We start from the raw sequence: 21,482 nt of genomic DNA, 5'->3' as shown, positions 1-21,482 counted from the left end.
ATGATAAAAGAGAGGACTGGTAAGATATTTAATGATTTACCTTTATAGGCATGTTTTTTATTGCCTGTGCCTTGCATCTAACTGCTTCCATGTAGAAATTAGGGATATCTGTTGCAATTGGTGAAGGTATGCATAGAGCTTTTGGGCTAAATGCTGAGGGATGTTAAAATCAAACCTTGGCAAGCAACTTCTACCAATTACAGCCTAAGAGTATCAGACAGATTAACTACTACAACATTAATATTTGCAGCCCCAGGCTATATACACCATTATGGATGAGTTCAGCAAATATTTTCTAAAAAACAAGCTTACAGGTATAAAAATCAGCTCAAGATTGCAATTCTTATTTAAACAGTAATTAATGAGAACAGAACTGCTGACTGTGCCTCTGAGCTGAAGGATTTAAAGGTACTATCTGAAAAAGAGACCTGACATTAGAGCAACAAACATGTTCACAAGCAATTTACTCTGGAACTCATAGCTGCTGATTGCCATGTACACAGTATGTTTCTTGACCTACAGTAGAATGCCAACGAGCTTGGTGTAAGGATGCGATCCCTCCATGAAAGCAGCCTGTTGATAAAGCACTTCCTCTTCCCTCTCTGGTTTCTGTAGTAGTATTGAAATGGAATTACAGACAAAGAAATCTCCTGTTTCAGCATTTAATAATCCCCACCCCTCGTCTGGGACAGCACAGAAACCAGAGGCAGATCTGATTGCAGAGGAAAAGCGCAGTGACTGATTATTTTAAAGGAGCAGCGCAGTGAAAGGCATCTGCTTTGGAGCTTTGAGGACAAGTGGAGGTTTTCCCTCTCTTTTGTTATTGAGTGTAATTGGGAGGGATTTACTGCTTGCAATCATTGCAAAGAGGAGCATGGATTGAGCCTTGCAATTGATTAGAGCCATATGATGACTGACAAGAGACCTGACTTAAACCAGCTAAGATTGCTTTATTATACCAGAGAAAGCCACACATGTGCTTTTTAGATTTTGGGTGGCATATCTCAGTTTAGTTATTGATTGATGAATGAAGCTAGATCACTGCATGGATTGCCATCGCCTCTTTATAAAGCATGTTCTGTCTCCCGCTGACAACTGCTCTGTGAGAACAGCCTGTCAATAGCTCTGCTTGCTCTTCTGTCAATAACATAGATCCGAGAAATGCCAGGCCTCTGGGTCCTGCAAGTGTGTCCGTGTTCCTCAGAAAGAAACTATATGAGATCGGAATAACCTGCTGTTTAATTGAACACTATGCTTTCAGCTCTTTCACCTTCTGGGGTAACTGGGAAAACTTTGATCCTATTACATAAACAAACAACTATATTTTACAGCATTTTTCAATGCATTAAAAATGCTCTTAGATGCACTGTACAGTCTAATGTCCACTTACCAAACCTTTTTAATTACAGACAACATAACATAACAATACAGCCTGTTTCATTTTGAAAGCATATGCTCAGCTTCCATCAAAGTGAGAACATATCTGCAAGATAAAATTTTTGCGCAAGGCAAAAAACCCCCATAACTACCTGTCCACCCATGCCCATGTCTATGCTGAGAGGATGAATCTGACATTTTACAGATATCAGTGACAAGAGCCAGTGACACACCTTTCTGTGTAAAGAGATTTCAGTGTGACCCAATACAGATTGTCCTGGGGTAATATACAGCATGGCTGTGCTATCTTCAAGCTGTAATTTGCACGCCTTGAGAAATTTTTTTTTCCTCAAACATTTTGAGTCCCGAAGACGTTGCTTAAGTTGTCATTAAAAAAGCAATCTGTAGCAATATCAAGTTGTTTATTACAAAGAGCTGTGGGTCTTATTGTTTCAATTTCGTACAAAGATGGGAGCAATATGCCATTATCAACTGTCTAGTGTAGTTCCAATATTCATATTTTACTACATATTTGAGGCACAATAAACCAAAAACAAACAAAGCAAGTACAAACACGTACTATGAAAAATGAGTAGACAGTAATGTATTCACAAAGTGTTTGCTAAATTTCATTCTAACTAATTTTAATAAAATTACACTAACAAATAAATTACACTAACAATTTTGATAATGTTAATGGATTTCATAGATTTAAAAAAAATCTTAGTTATCTGATCCAGGCTTAGACTCCTGCTTTCAACTGCCTGATGTGTATTCTAACCCTTAAAAATGTAGCCCTGCACATTGACTGTGGCTTTGCAGATTGGCTCAGTCAAAAGCAGTTGGGTAATTCTATGAATTTTTTCAAAGGACTGATTCACACATTTCATAATGGTACTGATATGAAAAAGGCTAAGAGCTTCCCACCAACACAAACAGGAGAACCGAGAACAAAGCGACATCCCAGGAGTGATATGAGAAAGCACTGCATCAAGTTTCAGTGCCTCTAGGAGGGGTCTGTTTGATGTTGCTGTCTGTTTTCAGGAGTGCACTCCAACATTTTATAAAGCCTAATACAAATGAAGCATCTTTTACCAATTAAGGGTGATTTAACAAATTTCGAATTATGTGTCCTGGAATTTGTATCATTCCCATTTCAAAGGGACAATTTACCCCCTGCCTGAGCTACGACTCTAGTGTGGATGCATAATGCGACACTCGTAATTATCATGAACACATTGCGGTTTAGCTTTGGCTTGATAGTTGGTTCATACAATCATGTATCTATAGGCAAGGAAAATACTGCTAATTACCTTAATGCCAATTTTTCAACAGTCCTCTCCATTGGATAAAAAAAAAAACTTCTAGGTCACTGGCTGTCTTTAACAATCCAACCCATTATGGTCATATTAGATCATGACAGGATGGGAAGAAGTGCTGGCAGCAGAAGGACCTTTGTACTGTGAAGGCGGCACACAACATTGGTAAGTCTTGCAGAAGTAACATGCGACAGTGTGCCACAGCCATCTCCAGGGCTGTGTGTTGGCCTAGGAGATGCAAGAGTGGAGATGTCACGCCCCATTAGCATGGGCCTTTGGAAGTCCTTGATCCAGAGAGGCAGCTTGCACACCGCACATCAAACCCTGCCCTGGACTCAGAGGAAACTGCACGCAAATCCTTCATCTCCGCGACTTCCCAGCTTGCCAACAAATAGCAACTTTGCAGCACTCTAATTTCCCCCATTCCGCACAGTTCAGGCACAACTGTAACTGGGCGAGGACCTTAAAACACTGCAGTACCCAAAGTAGTTTGTCACCTTGTTTTTGCCATGTTGCTGCAGAAGTACAGAGAGCTGTTGAGCTGACAACAATACGAACAGCAACAAAAGCATTCAAGACTGGACTTCAAATGCAGTCTCCTAGAACAGTAATGGGTGCACTTTTGGCAAATAACTTTTCAATTCAGACATAAAAATTTTACATATGACCTGGAAATTTTATGTATGAGGTTGATGCATTCAAGGGAAGCACATGCTTATCCCAGTATATAATCCACAGTATAAAATGGCAGCTTATGAAACCTTTCCACTTACAAGTTTTAAATAAAAACACTCTCCCTATCACTATCTGTGGCAAGGATAATAGGCTTAATTTGAATCTGATCTCTTTCACATTTCTTTGGTGCATCTATGCCTATGGCTTATATTTCATTTATGTGACTAAACTGTAACATTCTTTGCGGACCATCTACACATTTTCGATTTTCACTGAGACAGCGGAGACACAGCCAGCCCATGCATAATAAGTGATGTGCCGTTTCAATAACTAGATTTCTGGAAGGTGAAAGATTACAGTGAGGCAAGCTGCAAATTATATGGCCAACAACTCAAGGCACAGCTGATGCAGGTCACACATTATGCCCTTTTAAATTCATCTTTGATGGTCTGATCAGAGCGTCAGCACCATGTGTCCTCCTGGCTAGAGCCCATGATAAAATAAGTGTAACAACCCCGCCTAATCCGCTTTTCAAATTCATTCACATATTGTTGCAGATATCAAAAAGCATTACACAACTGGAAATGCAGAACGGCAACAGATTTTCTCCAAACTATTTTTGTCCAGCTTCTTGTGCTTACAGCATCAACCAACGAGTAAAGCAAAGAACTGAAAATTGTCACAGCTCTGAGTATATAAAAACAACATGACAAAATGGTGGAATGAATATGCCAACAGTGAAGACAACATTTACTTTAACCATAAATTGCCTCATTGCAGGATGTACCCTGTGGCTGTAAAGTTATCTTGCTCACAAAGAGGCACTGCTTTAGATGTGGGTAATTATCTCTTTTATTAACAGTGATAGGCCCAGTAATGGTTCCATTGTTGTAATTGAATGGGCAATATTACATTGGGCACAGTTACAGTAATTAGAGACGCAACAAATGCTTTTAAGATACAAGAGCAATAAGCTCTTTTCCCTGTGACCCTTCTTACTCAATCAGAGGTGGTGCTATCAGATTTGGGAAGGCTCTGCACACAGCTGGAAGGAGTTCTGTTTACCTGATGAATACCATTTTTTTATGGCAATTCTCCTCACAGTGCAGTGAAGCTGCTGAGCAAACTGTAGCCTTACCTATGTTGCAGTATTTTCTGTTTGCTCCATTATAACTGTAACCCTTTCTTCAGCACTTAGGCATCCTGCCAGATTTCTTTTCGTGCCTATATATGAGGACTTTTTGTCCTTTTCTCACCCCATGGCATGACAAAACTTGAAGGTTTTTTTTCCCCGAACAGGCCGTTCCAGCACAATTTTCCCCCTTATTAACTGGTACATACCCTTATTTTATAAGTGCAGTACGTCCACATCCCATTGACACTGTCGCTCTTTTCAGAACACAAATTATAATGGATACGCTAACCCATGCGCTGGAGCAGCTTCACATCACAGACACAGCATTTGGCAGTTTGACACTATGGGTCAAAGCCATTACCATTACCTATTGAGAGAGGGAAGGTGGCAAAACCAATGCATTGTACAGTATTCTGCTATGCTGGTCTATGCAATAACAGGTCAGCCTGGCCCTTGCTATTTATGGCCTGAGAGAAACAAAGCACAAGCTGCCCTCTTCTGAATAACGGAGATCATACAGCCAGAAAGTAGAGCTGGGCCTGCAGGTACTCCTGTGCACTGCTGTTACACAGAGATGCACTGGTGACAGAAGAAACACTTTGGAGAAGTACACTGAAATGCAAGAGGATTCACATCTAACACCACTGTCACAGAAATGGAGAAGTTGAGGTGTACTGTCCAACTGAGAAATAAGGTGTAACTTGCACATATACAACATATTTTAGGGTGAGAGAGACAGGCAGAGACTATTCTTTACAGAGACAGCTCTGTGTGCCCAAAACGTTTTTTTTTTTTTTTTTAATCTGAGATCTATTGGATTCAGTATGCTGTCTCATTTAGATATTATTTGAAGTGTTTCATGTGGTCTTTTTTTAGTATTTCATCATCAATTCCTTCTGTGCATCAGTAATGCAGCACATATATCACTGAGTTTCCTAATCCTGGCACCATGCCAAGATCTGAAAGGTGGTTCCAATCATATAGCCATATAAATTCCACCCTGACAGCGATACTTCTGTTCCCTAAATACACACTTCCTTATTCTATAGCAATATCTACCCAATCCGGACTACGTTTATCACACAATTGAAATAGAGGTCTTCAGGTGCCTGATATTTTTCATTCAGATTTATTTTTCAGGTTATTCTTTTGCTCTTCTGCAAATAACAATATTTGTAAGGTCTATTAAAGCTTTATTAAATTTCCTAAATAATAAGGCTCCTGAGTGGCACAGGCTGAGCCCTACAGCCTGGGTTCAATCCCAGCCATGTGATCAGCTGGCAATGCCCGGGAACCCACAAGGGGGGGGGGGACAAACTGGCTCTGTTCCCCTGGGGAAGGGACAGGTGGGTTGGCAGGGTTCTGTCATCACTCCACTGTGGTGCCCTTTAATGCCTTGTGCCTCAGAGAGGTCAGTGGGGATCTACCCATCCTCCAATTGTTGCCCCGCTGTGGTGCACTGTGTACCTTGCGATGTGAAAAACAGCTATGGCTATGTCCGGGTATACTGGAGGATTGCACTCATCCCACTTCAGTGCTTGCATGTGAGCATACACCATGTGAGAGGAGACAAGGCTGGGCTACAAGTGCTGACTGCAAAATTGGGTCCAAAAAAAAAAAACAAAACAAAAAAAACAAGAGGACCTAATCCAGTAATAATCTCCTAAACACAAATGAATTTATGGAAAGTGGTACCTGAAACATTGCTTTTACTACCTTATTTCAGAAGTGTGTTTTCTAAACTCATAAATGATTTCGATTTCAAAACTGACACTCCCTCCCTCAGAAAACTCCTGATTTTTCTGCTCCCATGTCTCCATATAACCTTTAAAATGAATGCAAATCAGAAAAACAGCCCAACATTTTTGGCTGAAACATTGGTGGCTGAAATACTGAAATACCATATTTTACTTAATTACCTCAAGACACTGGACCAATACTAATATCAATAAGGGCAAATTACAATTATTGTTCAATTTGCTCATTTTTATTGAACACTTCAATAATGTACACTGTAACATAAACATGAAAGCAGTTTTACTCAAAATTTGATCATTGGTTCCTAAGATGATGAGGGAGAAACACGGCACCCTGCAATGCTCTGTAATAATGAATTATGTCTTTGGAGAGTGGTCAGCACAGCGCAAGGTGAATATGAGAAATGTTTTTACAGCTTTCCAGTTCTGTGGTGTGGAATTCTGAGCAGGTCTCCGTGACTCCTGCTGCAGGGAGGTGCGCTGCCACAACAGAACAGGATAATTGCCATGTAAATCAGCCATTAACCTTTCTGCTGGAGCAGAGGAGCAGACAAAAATGTTTACCTAGGAGACGGCATGTCTGGTGTGCAGTAGGCATGTCTGTGAGGGGTCTTTGCAAGGCAGGCAGCAGGGGGGAAGGGGATCAATCTTTTGGGGGCAACCATTGAATTCATGGCATTTCCATTGCTTAGTTAAATTGCTTAGTAAAAAGCCATACAGCAGCCATCAAGAGCACCCATTTATCAACTTCTGCCCCAACTACGGTGTGCATAAAACACACATTTGTGCATTAATATAGATCCATTACGCATACAGTCAAAAGGCCAGATCTTTCATAAAGGAAAATGAATGAACTAAGGACATCATTAATGTGTTTGACTGCTAGTACCCTGAACTGAGATGAATATTTCATGACATCAGGAAGGATGGTTCATTAATAACAAAAGACAGCAAGGTAGTTTCAGAGCACACTGTAACTGAGTCAGTGTATTTATGAACACAACTAACTGCTAATTGTCAGGGGCTAATATAATGACTATATAGTCAATTCTATATAATTGCATGTTGGATAATTGCATCCTCTGTTGCACCGCATAATATGCAGCTGATACCATTTCAGTTTTACTGATTCACTTTAATGCATGTACATGATGCAACAGTCCCAAAACATATGCAATTATCAGGAGTTGACTGTGAAACAAAATTATGACCTTGATAGACAACTTTGCACCAGGGTGAAGTTTTTGTTCTCCCTTTTACCAATAACAAATGTGCCAGTGAGCTGCCGTCTGCTGAGACAGCTGCAGAATCAGATGTGAAACCATGGAGGTCAATGACCTTAGCAGAATCCAGAATCAGGATTGGGCTTTGAGAGTTGAGAGAGAATCATGCTCCATATCGGGTTCCCAAAGATCATTAGAGATCCTTTTGAGAAGACAGAGACATGTTTTACAGACAGGAACACACCAACAAAATGACCACTTTAAGGGCGTTGTAAAAGACAAGAGCAGTCCCACACTAAAAACAAGTCCATCTGAAATGAGTTGGAAATACAACCACATGAGATGGATTTTTATATTCTGTCAAATATTTCATATAAACAAGCCCCCCAGAAATCTTCCTTGCAGCAGAATTTTTCAGCCTTCAAATGGCTTTTGGGTATTGCACAAGACCTTCAGAATAAATCTACACATCTCCCCTCTTGAAAACTCAATTCTCACCACTCCACGCGCATTTAAGAGCAGCAGGAAAACTCTTTAAATCCAGACTAGAAAGGCAGAAAACAACTGAACTTGATGGGCTGGATTTAATGGGAGAGCCTCTTGAGCATTTTATTATTAATATTCCACATGCCATAGAACCTGTCAGTTCATTCTAAAGACTTGATTGTAGGGTTGTCCCTTTACAATGTTGATGTAAAACAGCTTGTTTTCATCTTTGTACTGAAAATTCTGTAAAACAGCAGACCTCTTGTAACACCAGAAAATGAGCCACAGACTGAATCACTGAAGTCTGGAACGCTAACATCAGGACTAAAAGGTAGACAGTTCTAATTTGGAGGAGAGTGTATTTCTCTCCACTTGGAACACAATGACAGCACAACTTACAGATGTACATCAGAATCCTTCTTTTGCCTGTTTTTTCTAAGCACTACATTAACCGTTTGACTCCCTGCTTTAACTGCACCGATGAAAATGGGAACATAAAAGAACATTAAGAAATATGCAGTGAAAAGCCACTTGCTTCTGCTCAGGAGAAGGTTTGATTTAAAAGACCTGTTCATAGTCTTGCTGTTCTGAACACTCTGAATAGAACTTTGACGATAGGCTGAGAATACATTTCACCACAAATTCAATTCCAAAAGAGGTGTGTGTTGATACAGAAGAAATACATAGAATTGCCTTAAAAGACCCAGGTAAAAGTAACTGTTTAAAAATAAATTATTTCTAATAATTTTACACCAAAATGCATCAACCAAAGCAATCTGCAGAGATAAAACTTCACAACTGCTAAAAGAAATGCACTTCAAATGAAAAGCACTTGATTTTTCCTCCTCATTTTATCCATTAGCAGGGTTCCTGGGCTGTACATACAGGCAGGCAGAGGGAGAGAGGGGGGCAAGAGATAATGAGAGTCAGTGAGGACAACATGGATCTCCCCTGAAAATGGACCTGACAGGATCATATTCATGATGTACCCCAATACGGTCAGCGCTGCTGCAACAGAATGCAACAGAGACAGGAATAGGTGTCTCAATGCACTCAGTCATAGATACAGTATGTGCTAGTCCACAAGGAAAAGATTCCATGCATTCACGTCAAGTCTGGATTTGCTGTCTGGCACATCCATAGCTAGAAAACAATCCCCGTAATGACTGTGGACACAGTGGCGCTATTGTTGCCATCAGTTGACTGCTAAGGAAATTTACTGCACGCCACCTACTTCAGCTGGCATAACTATGTTTTTTTGAGTATAATGAGCCTGTTAGGGACGGCAATGTTATTCCCTTGGTAAGAGTATAAGTGAGACTAGGTGCAACAGCCTTCACAGTTTCAGTGTCTAATGCCTGGTACCAGGCCATAAACCGGTCTGTTTATCTGCTATATCTGTTATGTAAACTGAAAATATTGTTTTGTTATAATTTTCAACATGAGGACTGCACGAAAAATGAACTTTTTAAGCACAGAACAATCCTTTAGGATACCTGCCTTTGAAGGAAAGCTAAAAGATGGTTTTAAATATTTTGTGAAAAAACAAAATTACTTAAATACAACCAGACAAAAGTACATGTGGGGACTTTTTGTGCTTTGCATTAAATCACAGAATTGCAATTTGTTACATTCAAGAGGGCTTTTGTAATGCAACAGATTGAATCTTGAAGTATGTACTATATTGAAAACCATGCACAGCTGTTTGGCTAAGTTCTAAGACACTAAGTGCCAAAGGAGAGTACTCTGTTTACAAAGCATTTTTAAACATAGTGAATGAAAAATGATAATTTGTATTGCATGTGTTTACTACTGATTTATACCATAATTTTTCTCATTATAAAACAATACAGTATTTCACAAAATACTTCGTAAATGTATTTTATGGTCAATAATCAGTACAGTAATTTCACTTCATACATGACATCAGACTCAGCTATATTACTGACATTAGGATCGGAGAAATGCTACCCATGAAGATACTGATTGGTGAGACATTCGCCATAATTACAGAGCACTGAGAGACAGGCCCTTTCTGGTGTTTCCTACAGATATAGCTACAATGACACTGCACTCTAACCCATTACGAACATTTACTTCTGTGCGGTCAAACCTAATCGGAAGCATACAGTATTCACATACAATCTCACATGGCCAAGTAATAATTGTCCAACTTTGGACTATTTGCAGTTCCTTCCTTAGCTTCTTTTTCTTATTCTCCTTCTTAATGTTGCTGCCCTGTTACATCATCAATAACTCATGCTTTCCACCATTAGTCTCCTCATATTCAGCCAATTGCCACATCTGTTAATTACAGACAACTGCAAGTCACCTGTTTCCATTGATTGTACATGAATGCAGCCTAACCAGCAAACTACCTAAGACTTTAAACAAAACACTAAAAATAATGCTAACATAGCTATAAAACCTTAACTGGTGACAAAAACACTTGTACTATATTGTAACACAGAGCTAGGTTGCTAGCTAAGGAGGCTAGTCACTTGGCATAATAATTGACACTTTTAAATGGGGAATTACACAAAACACATCACCCAAGGTGCAGGAGTTTGAATACTGTATATTTATTTTACACAGTTGTTTGGCACACAGAAATTTTTATATTTACAAGGACCTCTTAAAATTCTGACAGATGAATCCCTTTCTCAGGTTTGTCTGAGTCTGCAAAAGCAAATAATTCTAATTCCAGTTTCTGGGGAAGGAGGTGGTAACTGTAAATCCCACCTTGCTACAAAAACAGCCATTCCAGCCCCTTGTCCTGCATGTTTTAGATCTCTCCCTGCTCTAACACAGCTGATTCAAATGATCAGTTTGTTATTAAGCAGCTTCAGGAGTTCATAACGAGTTGATCATTTGAATCAGCTGCGTTGGAGCATGGAGAGATCTAAAACATGCAGGACAAGGGGTCCTGGAGAGGAGAGGTTTGGGAAACGCTGGTATATGTTAACACATTATGGTGAAATAACTGAAAAGAAACTGATGATAAACGAAAAATAGAACTGAGTGACTAACATTTGTATCAAAGCTAAACTTATTGCATCTTGCTTTGTAACACACAAGAATTGCCTTATTAACATTTTTTTTAAATGTGCTGTTTTAAAATACTGAATTTCTGGGCACATGTATAAATACATGAAGGTGGAAATGCAGTAAAGGAGTTAAATCATAGCTAATGTCATACATAACACTGATAGCAGGAATGCAATTTGCTGTGTCAGTCTCATCTTCCTGGGAGCTGTGCCCATTCATTTCTCTGTCACAGGCAAGTGGACAGCTGAAGAACACTGTGATAACCTCAAGTTACTTTGATCTGGAACTTGGGGAAAAATTTGGATTTGAACTAGTCAGGAAGTGCTGCTATCTGTTCAACATACCCATATGGTATGTCAATTCAGTTGAAAATATAGAAAATCCGAAGGGTTGGCTTAATCAGAAGCTATACTGTATCTCACAGGAGTAACCAGACTTGGTTTTAGCCACAGCTATTCAAACAAAATACACAGCAAAGTCACCTTAATGCAAAGTAATGAAAATTTTGCTGTCTAAAATCATACAACAGCATACCATGTAATACGCTTAGCAAATATGACTGATTGTCAATTACATGTCATAGTATGGATAGTGTAGTATGCTTGAAACTACCTGAATGTCTACAACTGCTGAAAAAAGAAGGAATAGCATTGATCATCCAATGCCCTCTTATGTAAAAACATGTCAGGTGTAGCATTTATTTCAAGAGCAAAATACCATAATACCATAAAATATACCATAATACCATAATAGCTGGCCTGGCGTACATAAGGTCACAGTTTGTTATCACAAAATTATCATCCAGAAGTGCATTCACAACTGATTCAAGTTCAAGTAGTATGCAGTATGCTACTGTGTGGTTTGGGTCACAGCCTTCCTTTTACATTGGTTGAAATGAACTAGGGCTGGCCGTGGTTGGTACTTGGACAAGAGATGTCCTGGGAAAACTAGTTTGCTCCTGGAAGTGTTTAAGGAGAAACCAATGCCTCAGTGCAGTGACAGAGACACTGTGTTGTGGGAGATGCCATCTTTCAGAGGAGAGGTCCTAAACTGAGGTCCTGAATTAACTTGAGACTGCAATGAAGAAATATCAATGAACTATTAGTTACTCTATAAATATAATAATAAATAATAATAATATATTTATTATATAAATAATATATAATATAAATAATAAATAATATAATAAATTATAATAAATAATTTGTTATCACAGAAAAGTGAATTATATTTTAGCAAGAAAATGTATAATAATGTCATGTCATCTCTGGTAACAGAAATGTAAACTCTGTGGATAAAACAAATAAAGGCAATATAAACATCAAAAAACTACATGTGATTTACAACCTAAAATAAACTGGTAAAGATGCACCTTTCAATTGTTTTTTAAGATCTAATACTACAAAAAGCAGTAATTGGAATGTGTGAAGATATACTGAGGTGACATAGAGATTTCAATTCTACCCTGCAGAGGACCACTACAGCATAACTCCAGGAGCACTCCTATGTAAAACTGCCCCCCTGCAACCTAGTTTTGGCCCTAAGGCAAGTCTTTTTTGCAACTCTTTGCTTGGATGCTGGGACCAATGATGAGCTGCCTCTCACCTGCAGGCTTTCCAAGGAAAAAAATCCTTGCACAGGTTCAGAGCCTACAGAGTGCCGTATTTCATGCTTCAGTAAAGATATGTACTTGCCCTCATGACTCCACATCTGTAGACAGAGTGAGTTTGAGTCAAGTGAATAAAGTGAATGTTTGTCAACAAGCATAATTTTCACTATGATTTAGTAGCTATCTAGCTAACTATAGAATAGCAAAGTTTCTAATATTGAATAAAAAGTTAATTTAACTTAATTTTACGCCTGTGAGACACAGTAAAAGGTTAATTCAAAAAGTTAAAAATTAAGATAAAGTTAATTTTGCGATTGATTTAGCCAAGGAAAATTACAGACTTCCAGATAGGTTTCTGTCAATCTCCTCGAATTAGCTAAAATTTAATAAGTAATCCTCCCAGAGTGAGCCGTTACAATTTAACTTGGAGGCCAGCTAGCGACCTTTCAAGTATGCCTAACTATACATTTACATTTTAGTCATTTAGCACATGCTCTTATCCAGAGCAGAGGTACATTCAATGGGGTGAGGCAATAGGCTGCACAGATACGAAAACAGTAGTGCCACCCTTGAAACATACTGCTGTCATATTTACCGGTTTCTGCTGTTCAAAAGAGACCCAAATCCAAGCTCCTTTATGGAGCACGGCCCTTACAGGTGTATTCTGTAAGCAGCCTTGTGAAAGTGAGATCCAGACCTCTGTTCTCATTTCACAGCTAAATTCTAATAACCAACATTGTCGGCTACAATGCTACCTAACTAAGACTCAGGAAATGTGGCTCATTTAACTTGAAAGGATACACTTCTGTTCTCTTGTGCTGGAAGTCCTCCTGGATAAGAGCATCTGCTAAATGAATATAATGTAATGTAATGAGTAACGTCACCACTCTACTACCTGCTACTCTACCGACTTCATGTAAGCTTCGCTGAAGCTACTGATTTCAGCTCTGCTACACAATCTTGAATTTCATGGTGCATATTTTCATGAAGCATAGTTACGCAACTTGGATTTGGATCGAAGGGAAGAAACAAATACTGATTTATTTAACTGCCAATCTGAAATTTCAGTCAAGCACCATGATTTACCATTTGGACGAAAACCCACCTCAGTGCCTTTTACAATATTTCAATAAGCAAACAGTGGACAGGGTCACACACTCCATACGCATAGCCATCAAAACAAATAACCTTTTAAAAACACCATTTTGGTACAGCAATTATTTTACCATTTGTAAACAACCTCAGAGTCAATTGACAGGACTGGTTTTAATAAGCTTCTTTTAACGACACTGAAACACCCAGTGGAGGGGAAAAAACAGCAGACTTAATTTCTCTCAGCGTCATAACTCTCTCTGCTGCCATGCACAAGCAGCCTGTGGCAATGATTTATTTTAAAATACATTTCTCCCCATGTTTGTTTCATTACTATTTTTGCTATTTGGTTTCATTAGAGTCTTTCCCCAAGGGGTGATTTTGTAAAGTACATACATACGCAATAACGAAACGCTTTGTTATTTAGTGTAGCCTTTGTTATTTTAGTGTAAGTGTAATCTTTGGAAAAATGTATGACTGTTTTCTTCTTGGGAAAGAAAACCTTGCTTCATCACCCTCCAATATCTGCAATTCAATTAACAAATAATAATTAACAATGCTAATTGTGCCTTTGAAGACAGATTTGCTGAATAAATCCTGAATGAAGAAAGTATTAGAAACATTAAATGCAAACAATACTAAATGCCTCCCACACACAGAAGTCATTAACCCTACATTTACAGACAATGACAATAGATACTTACTTCTTGAGAATCTCTTTTACGTCACTAAAACATGTATTGTAAAAAATACAGCTATTAAAAGTCTGCAGAGACTATTTTCAAGGAAAAGGGTATGTAAACGTAGTTATGTAAACAAGTGATATTGACAAAGTAATGTCAAGGGGGTGCACAGTACTCAAATCTTAAACTTTTCTTTAAACACATGGCTCACAAATGCATAATAAATTGCAATATAGTATTCATGAGGTCTACATAATACAATATAATGCTGATCACTTGAAGTATTAAAGTCAACCATCTTACAAATTTCGAAAGGGTTTTACCCTTACAAATTTGCAACTTGAAAAGAATGCCTCTCATTGGTTAGACGTAACAAATACTTCATATGACATTGCATACTGGGTATTGAGACCTTGGGTATTGAGAAAGGCGCTATATAAATGTAAGTTATTATTATTACTGTCGGCTAACTCAAACACACTGGATACTTGTAAAAATCAAGGCAGAAGTCAAGGATTACATGTTATAATAATAATAAGTCCAATGTGTCTCAAAACATGTTAGTGAAGTGCTGATTACAATGCCAATCGGGGCAAAATTGGGATCAATGGAGCAGCCATCATTTTAGGAGTGTCACTGGTGCACAAAAAAAAAATGATGGCTATCAACAGAATATTTTGTTAGAGACTGTGGATAACTCACTACAAATCTTTGCACAAGCTTTTGTGAACCTACACATGAGCTTGTGTGAACAGGTAGTTTTGATTTAAGTATAATTTTAAAAAAAGCTTTAAAGAGGGTATAATACAACCATCTGAGGAGATCATTTTGTGATGGGTATACTTAAGAATACTTAAGAAAAGCAGTCTAAGTAAGATTTCTTTTTAACTTAAAACAATAAAGTGTGTTCATAAATTAAAACCCTTTTAATGAATATTTATTTAAATATTTATTTGACATTTATTTAGCAATAGTTTCAAACTGGTAACTGAAAAGGATTTAATTTGTTGATTATTGCAGTATGGTCACATTCCATAAATGTGGGGATGGCAGAAGATACAAAGACAAAATGGGAATTAGAGTCATAGAAACATAGCACAGATACAACATTAAAGAAAGCACTAAAGCAATAGTTTATGGCAGCATAACAAGCAGTGATCTGTGACAAGCCATCAGTAACACAAAGTAATGCTCTATTGCAGTATTACTCAACCTAAGGAACAACAAAAGGCTTTTGGAAAAGTAGCTGCACAGGATTCCTATTGCTTTTTGAAGGATTAACTTAAATCAATAAATCAGTAAGATTTCAGAAATGGGATGGTAAATGTAAACTGTATTCTTTCTGACTTTTTCAGCCTCTGTATTCAAGACCTGAGCGGTAAAAAAAAACTGAAATCAAGACAGAGAGGCACCACATGTCTTGCCAGTTAAAATTTTTAAACTATTTATGGCAAAACTATATGACAAATGCTCAGACCTCTGTGTGGCTTGAGTAACCTATTCCCATCTTTCCCTACAGAGCATGAAGCAAACATGAGCTGCACCCACACAGAATCCGAGGAGAGGCCAGCCAATGATGAATTGGAGTGCAAAATCTGTTACCAGAGGTACAATGCTCATAACCGCAAGCCCAAGATCCTGGACTGTCTCCACAGGGTGTGTGCCCGGTGCCTCAACAAGATCCTGGATATTGGAGATGGATCTCAATTCATCAGCTGCCCTTTCTGCCGCCACGAGACTGAGGTCATGGAATATGAGGTGGCTGGACTGCCCGATGACTCCAACATTATGTCCAAACTGGCCACAAAGGACAAATCCTGGAGCTCTGACAGCAAGGAGGTAGTTCTGACCCCAAAAAACCTCTCCTCCTCTAGCCCTTCCCATGACTCCTCCAACTGCCTGGTCATCACCATCATGGAGGTGCAGAGAGACCTACAGCGTTCACCAAGCCGTAATGGCAGCTCGGACTATTACGCAGAGCAGAGCCTTGACTCCATATCTGTTTCCTCCAACAACCAGATAGACCAGGACGTCTTCTCCAAGTTCTGCAACCATGTGCCCAGGATACTAGTCTGGCTTCTGGGCTTCTTCTACTTTGGTTCTCTGCCTCTTGGGATTTATCTGTTGGTGATTCAGAGGGTGACACTGGGGATTGTGTGCGTGAGCCTGGTGCCCTCTAGCCTGACTGTATGCTTGGTGTATGGGTTCTGCCAGTGCCTGTGCCAGGGCATGTGTGACTGCTCCTCCAGGAGCTGACTGTGCCAGGCCCTGATAGCCACCAGCCTCACACTGGAGGCAGAGACATGCAGTTCCATGAACATCACCAAACCACCTTCAATGATGCTAACTGAAGTGGAAATAATCATAACAAAGCAGATTACTTCTCCCATGCCATCTCTTAAAAAGTTAAATGTCAGTTGTTTCACATCAGAACAAGCTGTAGACCGGGATATGAACACTGACAACTCCCTAAGAGTAATGTAACCTGGTAAGATGCACTTTAGTATTTGCACTTATTAGTATTACATTGTGGATGAGTACTGTACTTCTGATGTTATTCCCGGATGATGTAATGTGTTATGTATTCCTTTGAGTAGCCAACTTGTCCTTGTCCTTTTTTTAAGTCTGACCAATTGTATACATAATGCTATGAGTACAAGCTTTGAGACCAGCAAAACTGTCTTCAAGATGACTTCTATCCTAAAGGAGCAAGGGGGAACTACATACTCCAGATAACCATAAAATAAACTGGGAAGTTATTTTTTGCAATTGCTTTTGTAATTCTTTATAAAATGCCTTCTCATTGACAGTGCAAAATGATAGATACCAATGGTGTCATAATAGAGTTTATCTGTGTAATGCAGTTCTAAATAGTGACTTGTCTGCTGTTTTTTAATCACTGGTAAATTCATAGATATCATTCATGTGCCAACATTGCCATTTTAGGAGTTTCTGAATGTTTGATGTCAAAACTGTGAACAATCAGAATGTCTAATTATTCTGAAGAAATCATTCTTAACATGGAACATCTTAAAAGGATATGCAAAAGATTCAGAAGTGTATGGATTTAAAAATAATTCTTGGCTTCTCCTGGAAGTTGAACTAGACACAGGAAAAACTCAGTATGACCAGAATATGACAAAGCAAATTAAATTTCCATGGACCAAAACAAAACAATCCAGTGCCAGTGTTTTTATTTTTTTCTTCTGAACTTCACAGCTCACATGCCCTTATACTATCAATGCTGCACCAAGTTGTCAGAATCAACAATTACAAAATATTCACAATGATAAGTATGAACACAGAATAGAACCTTTTTACGAGGACTGCTGTATACAATAAATGACATGTTAAATACTTCAAGAAAGGATTACTACATGAAAAAAGGCAAGACACTTAACTGTCTCTACCTTATTTACAAACTACTGGCCCCATGTTGTACCTGTTGCATTTACAAAGCATGACTGTACAAATACCACTGTGAAAAGTAAAATTTTTCATATGTTAAATGCTATTTTTTTCTAGTTCATATGGCAATACATAATATCAAGAAATCAGTTTTCACATTTTGCAATTAAGTTTCTATTTAATACAACCAGTTAAAATCTAACTCAAGTCATCAATAATTAATTTATAGAAAGCACTTCAGCAGATTAGGTAGCATGTTGCTCAGGTGAACTGCATCTAATATGTGCTTAATAATGTGGAATGTGGTGGGTTAGCACCTACTGCAAAAATTTGTGAATAGAGGCCTAAGGCTTAAAAAGGAAGGTTTGGAAAAGAAAAGTATTACTGGCATTCAAACTACCAACTGTCACTGTTCCTGGAAAAAAAGTCCTCATGATTCTCCACAGTGTTGTGCATGAACGCGTTAAAAGAGTGCGTTCATTGAACGTGTTCATTTTTTCGGTGAATGGTGAATTTGAATGTATCCATTTGCAACTAAAGAACGTGAACTTGAGCTCATTCAGGTTTGCGCGAGATTCGGAATCCTTGGGTGTGTTAAAGTTACTGCTTGTTGAATAAACACGGACGGTGTTATTCCATACTTTAGACGTTTTTATTAGTGCAACTCATCAGATAGATAACTCAACTTCTCTCAACCAACTGCCCATATCCCGCGTAACAATCACTGTGCATGTAAACGTACACATAAAATATTCCCTGGAGCAGCTTATTTAAAAAATGGAAGAAATGAACTGGGACTGTGAACTTGTTCAAAATTCAGAATTGTGAGCTATGAACGTGAACTTGTTCATTTTAATCAGTGTGAACTGATCTTTGAGCTACCTCTTGTGTGAACTTGCACAACACTGATTCTCCGTATAGTTAAAAGGCAAAACCTGTAACATGTCAGCACCTGAAAAAGGTATGGGGTCTGTGAAAATTGCATTTTCTGCAATTTTTTTTTATTCTGTGATCCTCTACTTAAGTCCATTTCAGTTTCTCTTACTCAGTATCTAAGTTAAATTTCTTTGCTTTTAATTAAAACATTGGTTTTAGTTAAAGGCAAAATATACTCTATAATCGAATAACTAGTGTAACTAGATGGTCAGATATCATCAATAATGTCATTCCATTCTATTACAGACACACAATTCCTAAATGAGCCTTGTGTTCTCCCCTTTTAAAATAACTTAGCTACTTAGCTTTCCCGTTAAGATGTTATTTTACGGCCTGATTTTACCTTGCTACCCCCCCCCCCCAAAAAAAAAAAAAAAAAATCTATAATTGAATTAGGAAAAAGGATCAACATATCTATATTTAAGACCATTGTGCTTAGATTTTCTCAGCTTGTACTTACCAATTTTTTTAGGAACACTTCAACTGAAGTGTTACTGATTAAAGCTGATTGCATCTTAAAATGATGAATAATGAATTCATTAGGTCCACTTAATGACAAGCTTGCTATCAGGTGCACAGCAGGTTAATTTTATTAATAAATGAAGTGAAATTCTTTTTCTTTTTTTGGGGGGGGAGGGGGGGGGGTTGGGGGGTCCTAGCTTCAAAACAGTCACACTGGAAAATGACACTGACAGACTTTGACTTTCTACTGATCCGTTTGCTTGTTGAAAGCTAGATTTCAATGCATGTCTCTACCTACGATTTCAAGTTGGTTACATACAAAAAAGAACAGAAACCAAAAGGTGAATATGAGCAATTAGCGATGTATGTTCATGGTGCTTGAACAATCCATTGCATACATTAAGACAGGTCTTCCTTTACATGAAACAATTCTTCAGTACTCTCAGTTCTAAGAAGATGTAGAAATATACAATGGATTATACAATTAAACAATACTGAACAACAATGAAAACAATCTACCCTATCAAATGTAACATTGTATATCCCATATTTTAAAATTCACAAAGAAATCTCTAGATCTTAGGCCCAAGACAGCCCTAAGAATATGGTCCACATTGAAATTCGGTAGTACAATGGAACAATGGTACGTGAAATGTTGGTACGATGGAAACAGAGAACAGCTTGTTCATGTTTTTGTTCAATAATATTTACCAATTCAAGAAGATAGGATGCCACATTCAAAAGCTAGTTTTTGAAATATACTGAAATTTTATGGAGTATTAAATCAACTATTCACATTTCTGTGGCTGTGATACAGTAGTTATTCCATCATTTTCATTTTCATACATTTCATTTACATGTTTATGATGCCAACAAATATATGTTTAAATCCAAATGTGCGATGCATACTTTTTTTAGCTTCAAATGGACACATCCAAACAGTCCATCTGGAGGGTCTGAATTCATGCATTCTTAATGCACTCAGGCTTTGTGTCACAGAATGTATAGCTTACTCACATGCTTTTCTGCACAAAAGGAAATTTAAGAACACAGGTCTATATCAACAACAGGATTTTATTTTTTAAATTAGAAAAAAGTAAAAACACATATTAATTTAAGACTTTAATCTTAACAACCAATTTAAATTGTATTTATATACACAATTAAATATTTAACACCTTTTCCAAGTATTTCAGGCAAATGTGCAGTATGAATATTAATAACATATAAATAATTTAGCAGCAATCTTCCTGTTTCTGATGACTACTTTTTTTTTGCTTACTTTAAACGTTTTTCTCCAACCATTTATTTCCAGAGTTTGTTTAAAAGAGCAGAAAAGAACACAGATGCTGTTCAGAGGAGATATGCCTAATCCTTCTTCCAAAAAAAAAAAAAAAACAGCACAACTTGCATTTGAAATGAAATTTCCGTGTTGAGTTTCTTAAAGAGCTGTCGGTCCAATTCTGCATATTTGCTTGAAATCTTAATTAGGCTTGCAAATTCTTTTCTGGTTTGAATGCGGCATCTCTAAATGTCTGTCATAAAGGCTTTGTATAGCACGGCTTTGCTAAATTGAGGTTGAATTCCTGTTGATTCATTAAATTGTGTTTTCCTCCTTCCCTAGTGTAGACAATGCAATTTCAAGAGAGGCAATGAAAACAACAGATAAACTAATTCTGTCTGGAAGGCATGTCAGCTAAATAAAAGAGCATTAAGAGCATGTTGAGAGCATGACATTGTTGAACGTGCTGTTCATCACAGTTACTCCTAACTGCGAAGTCATATTGAACATTGCCGCTTTTTATTGTCAAGATATGAATTAGATAAAAGTATTAAGTGCTTTATTCAGGGATTTAAAACATGTAAAACACATATATTCATTTATAGAGCAGTATGTCAGCATAGAGGATTAAACCTTTTAAAATTATAAATATTTAGATATATATGTCTGTCTTAGACAAAATGAAATAACTGTAAAAATATTTGTTTTCATCTACATGTATTTATTTTCATTAAAACTAAGTTTTAAATGTATTTATTTTCATCTTTAATTTGTGTCCACCTTTATTTCTTAATTTATTCATTGTCATTCTTATTATTACTTCCAATATGATAATGAAAATCCATACTGCATCAGTCACAGGCTCTAAGTTCAATTATGTTTGCCTGAAACCATGCCATTCTGCAACATAAGCAACTGATCCTTGCCTCTATCAAGGGGATGAACAACTAGCAACAACCAGTGCAGCTAACTACAGTAGCTAAGAAAGTT

General features: G+C 37.8%; 2 protein-coding genes across 2 annotated transcripts in view; one reads left to right on the top strand and one right to left on the bottom strand.

Annotated features, from left to right (window-relative positions):
- The window catches only part of cep89 (centrosomal protein 89), a 121,275-nt gene that overhangs the window by 35,655 nt on the left and 64,138 nt on the right, over window positions 1–21,482 (bottom strand). The window lies entirely within an intron of this gene.
- Window positions 9,937–16,860, top strand: zgc:165481 (uncharacterized protein LOC100073327 homolog). Its single transcript, XM_036534795.1, has 2 exons — window positions 9,937–9,961; window positions 15,924–16,860. The coding sequence occupies exons 1-2, from the start codon at window positions 9,937–9,939 to the stop codon at window positions 16,658–16,660; spliced, it is 762 nt and encodes a 253-aa protein (XP_036390688.1). The 3' UTR covers window positions 16,661–16,860.

This window comes from Megalops cyprinoides, chromosome 8 (genome assembly GCF_013368585.1).
Source record: "Megalops cyprinoides isolate fMegCyp1 chromosome 8, fMegCyp1.pri, whole genome shotgun sequence".
Lineage (NCBI taxonomy): Eukaryota > Metazoa > Chordata > Actinopteri > Elopiformes > Megalopidae > Megalops > Megalops cyprinoides.
The sequence above is the reverse complement of the archived record's forward strand: the minus strand, read 5'-3'. Positions and strand labels throughout refer to the sequence as shown.

What these genes read in the sequence shown, in the direction of transcription:
- zgc:165481 (XM_036534795.1), top strand. Translation starts at nt 9,937, where the DNA reads ATGCTACCCATGAAGATACTGATTG. An exon ending in ACCCATGAAGATACTGATTG is followed by an intron (nt 9,962 to 15,923) that starts GTGAGACATTCG and finishes CTTTCCCTACAG; the next exon opens with AGCATGAAGCAAACATGAGC.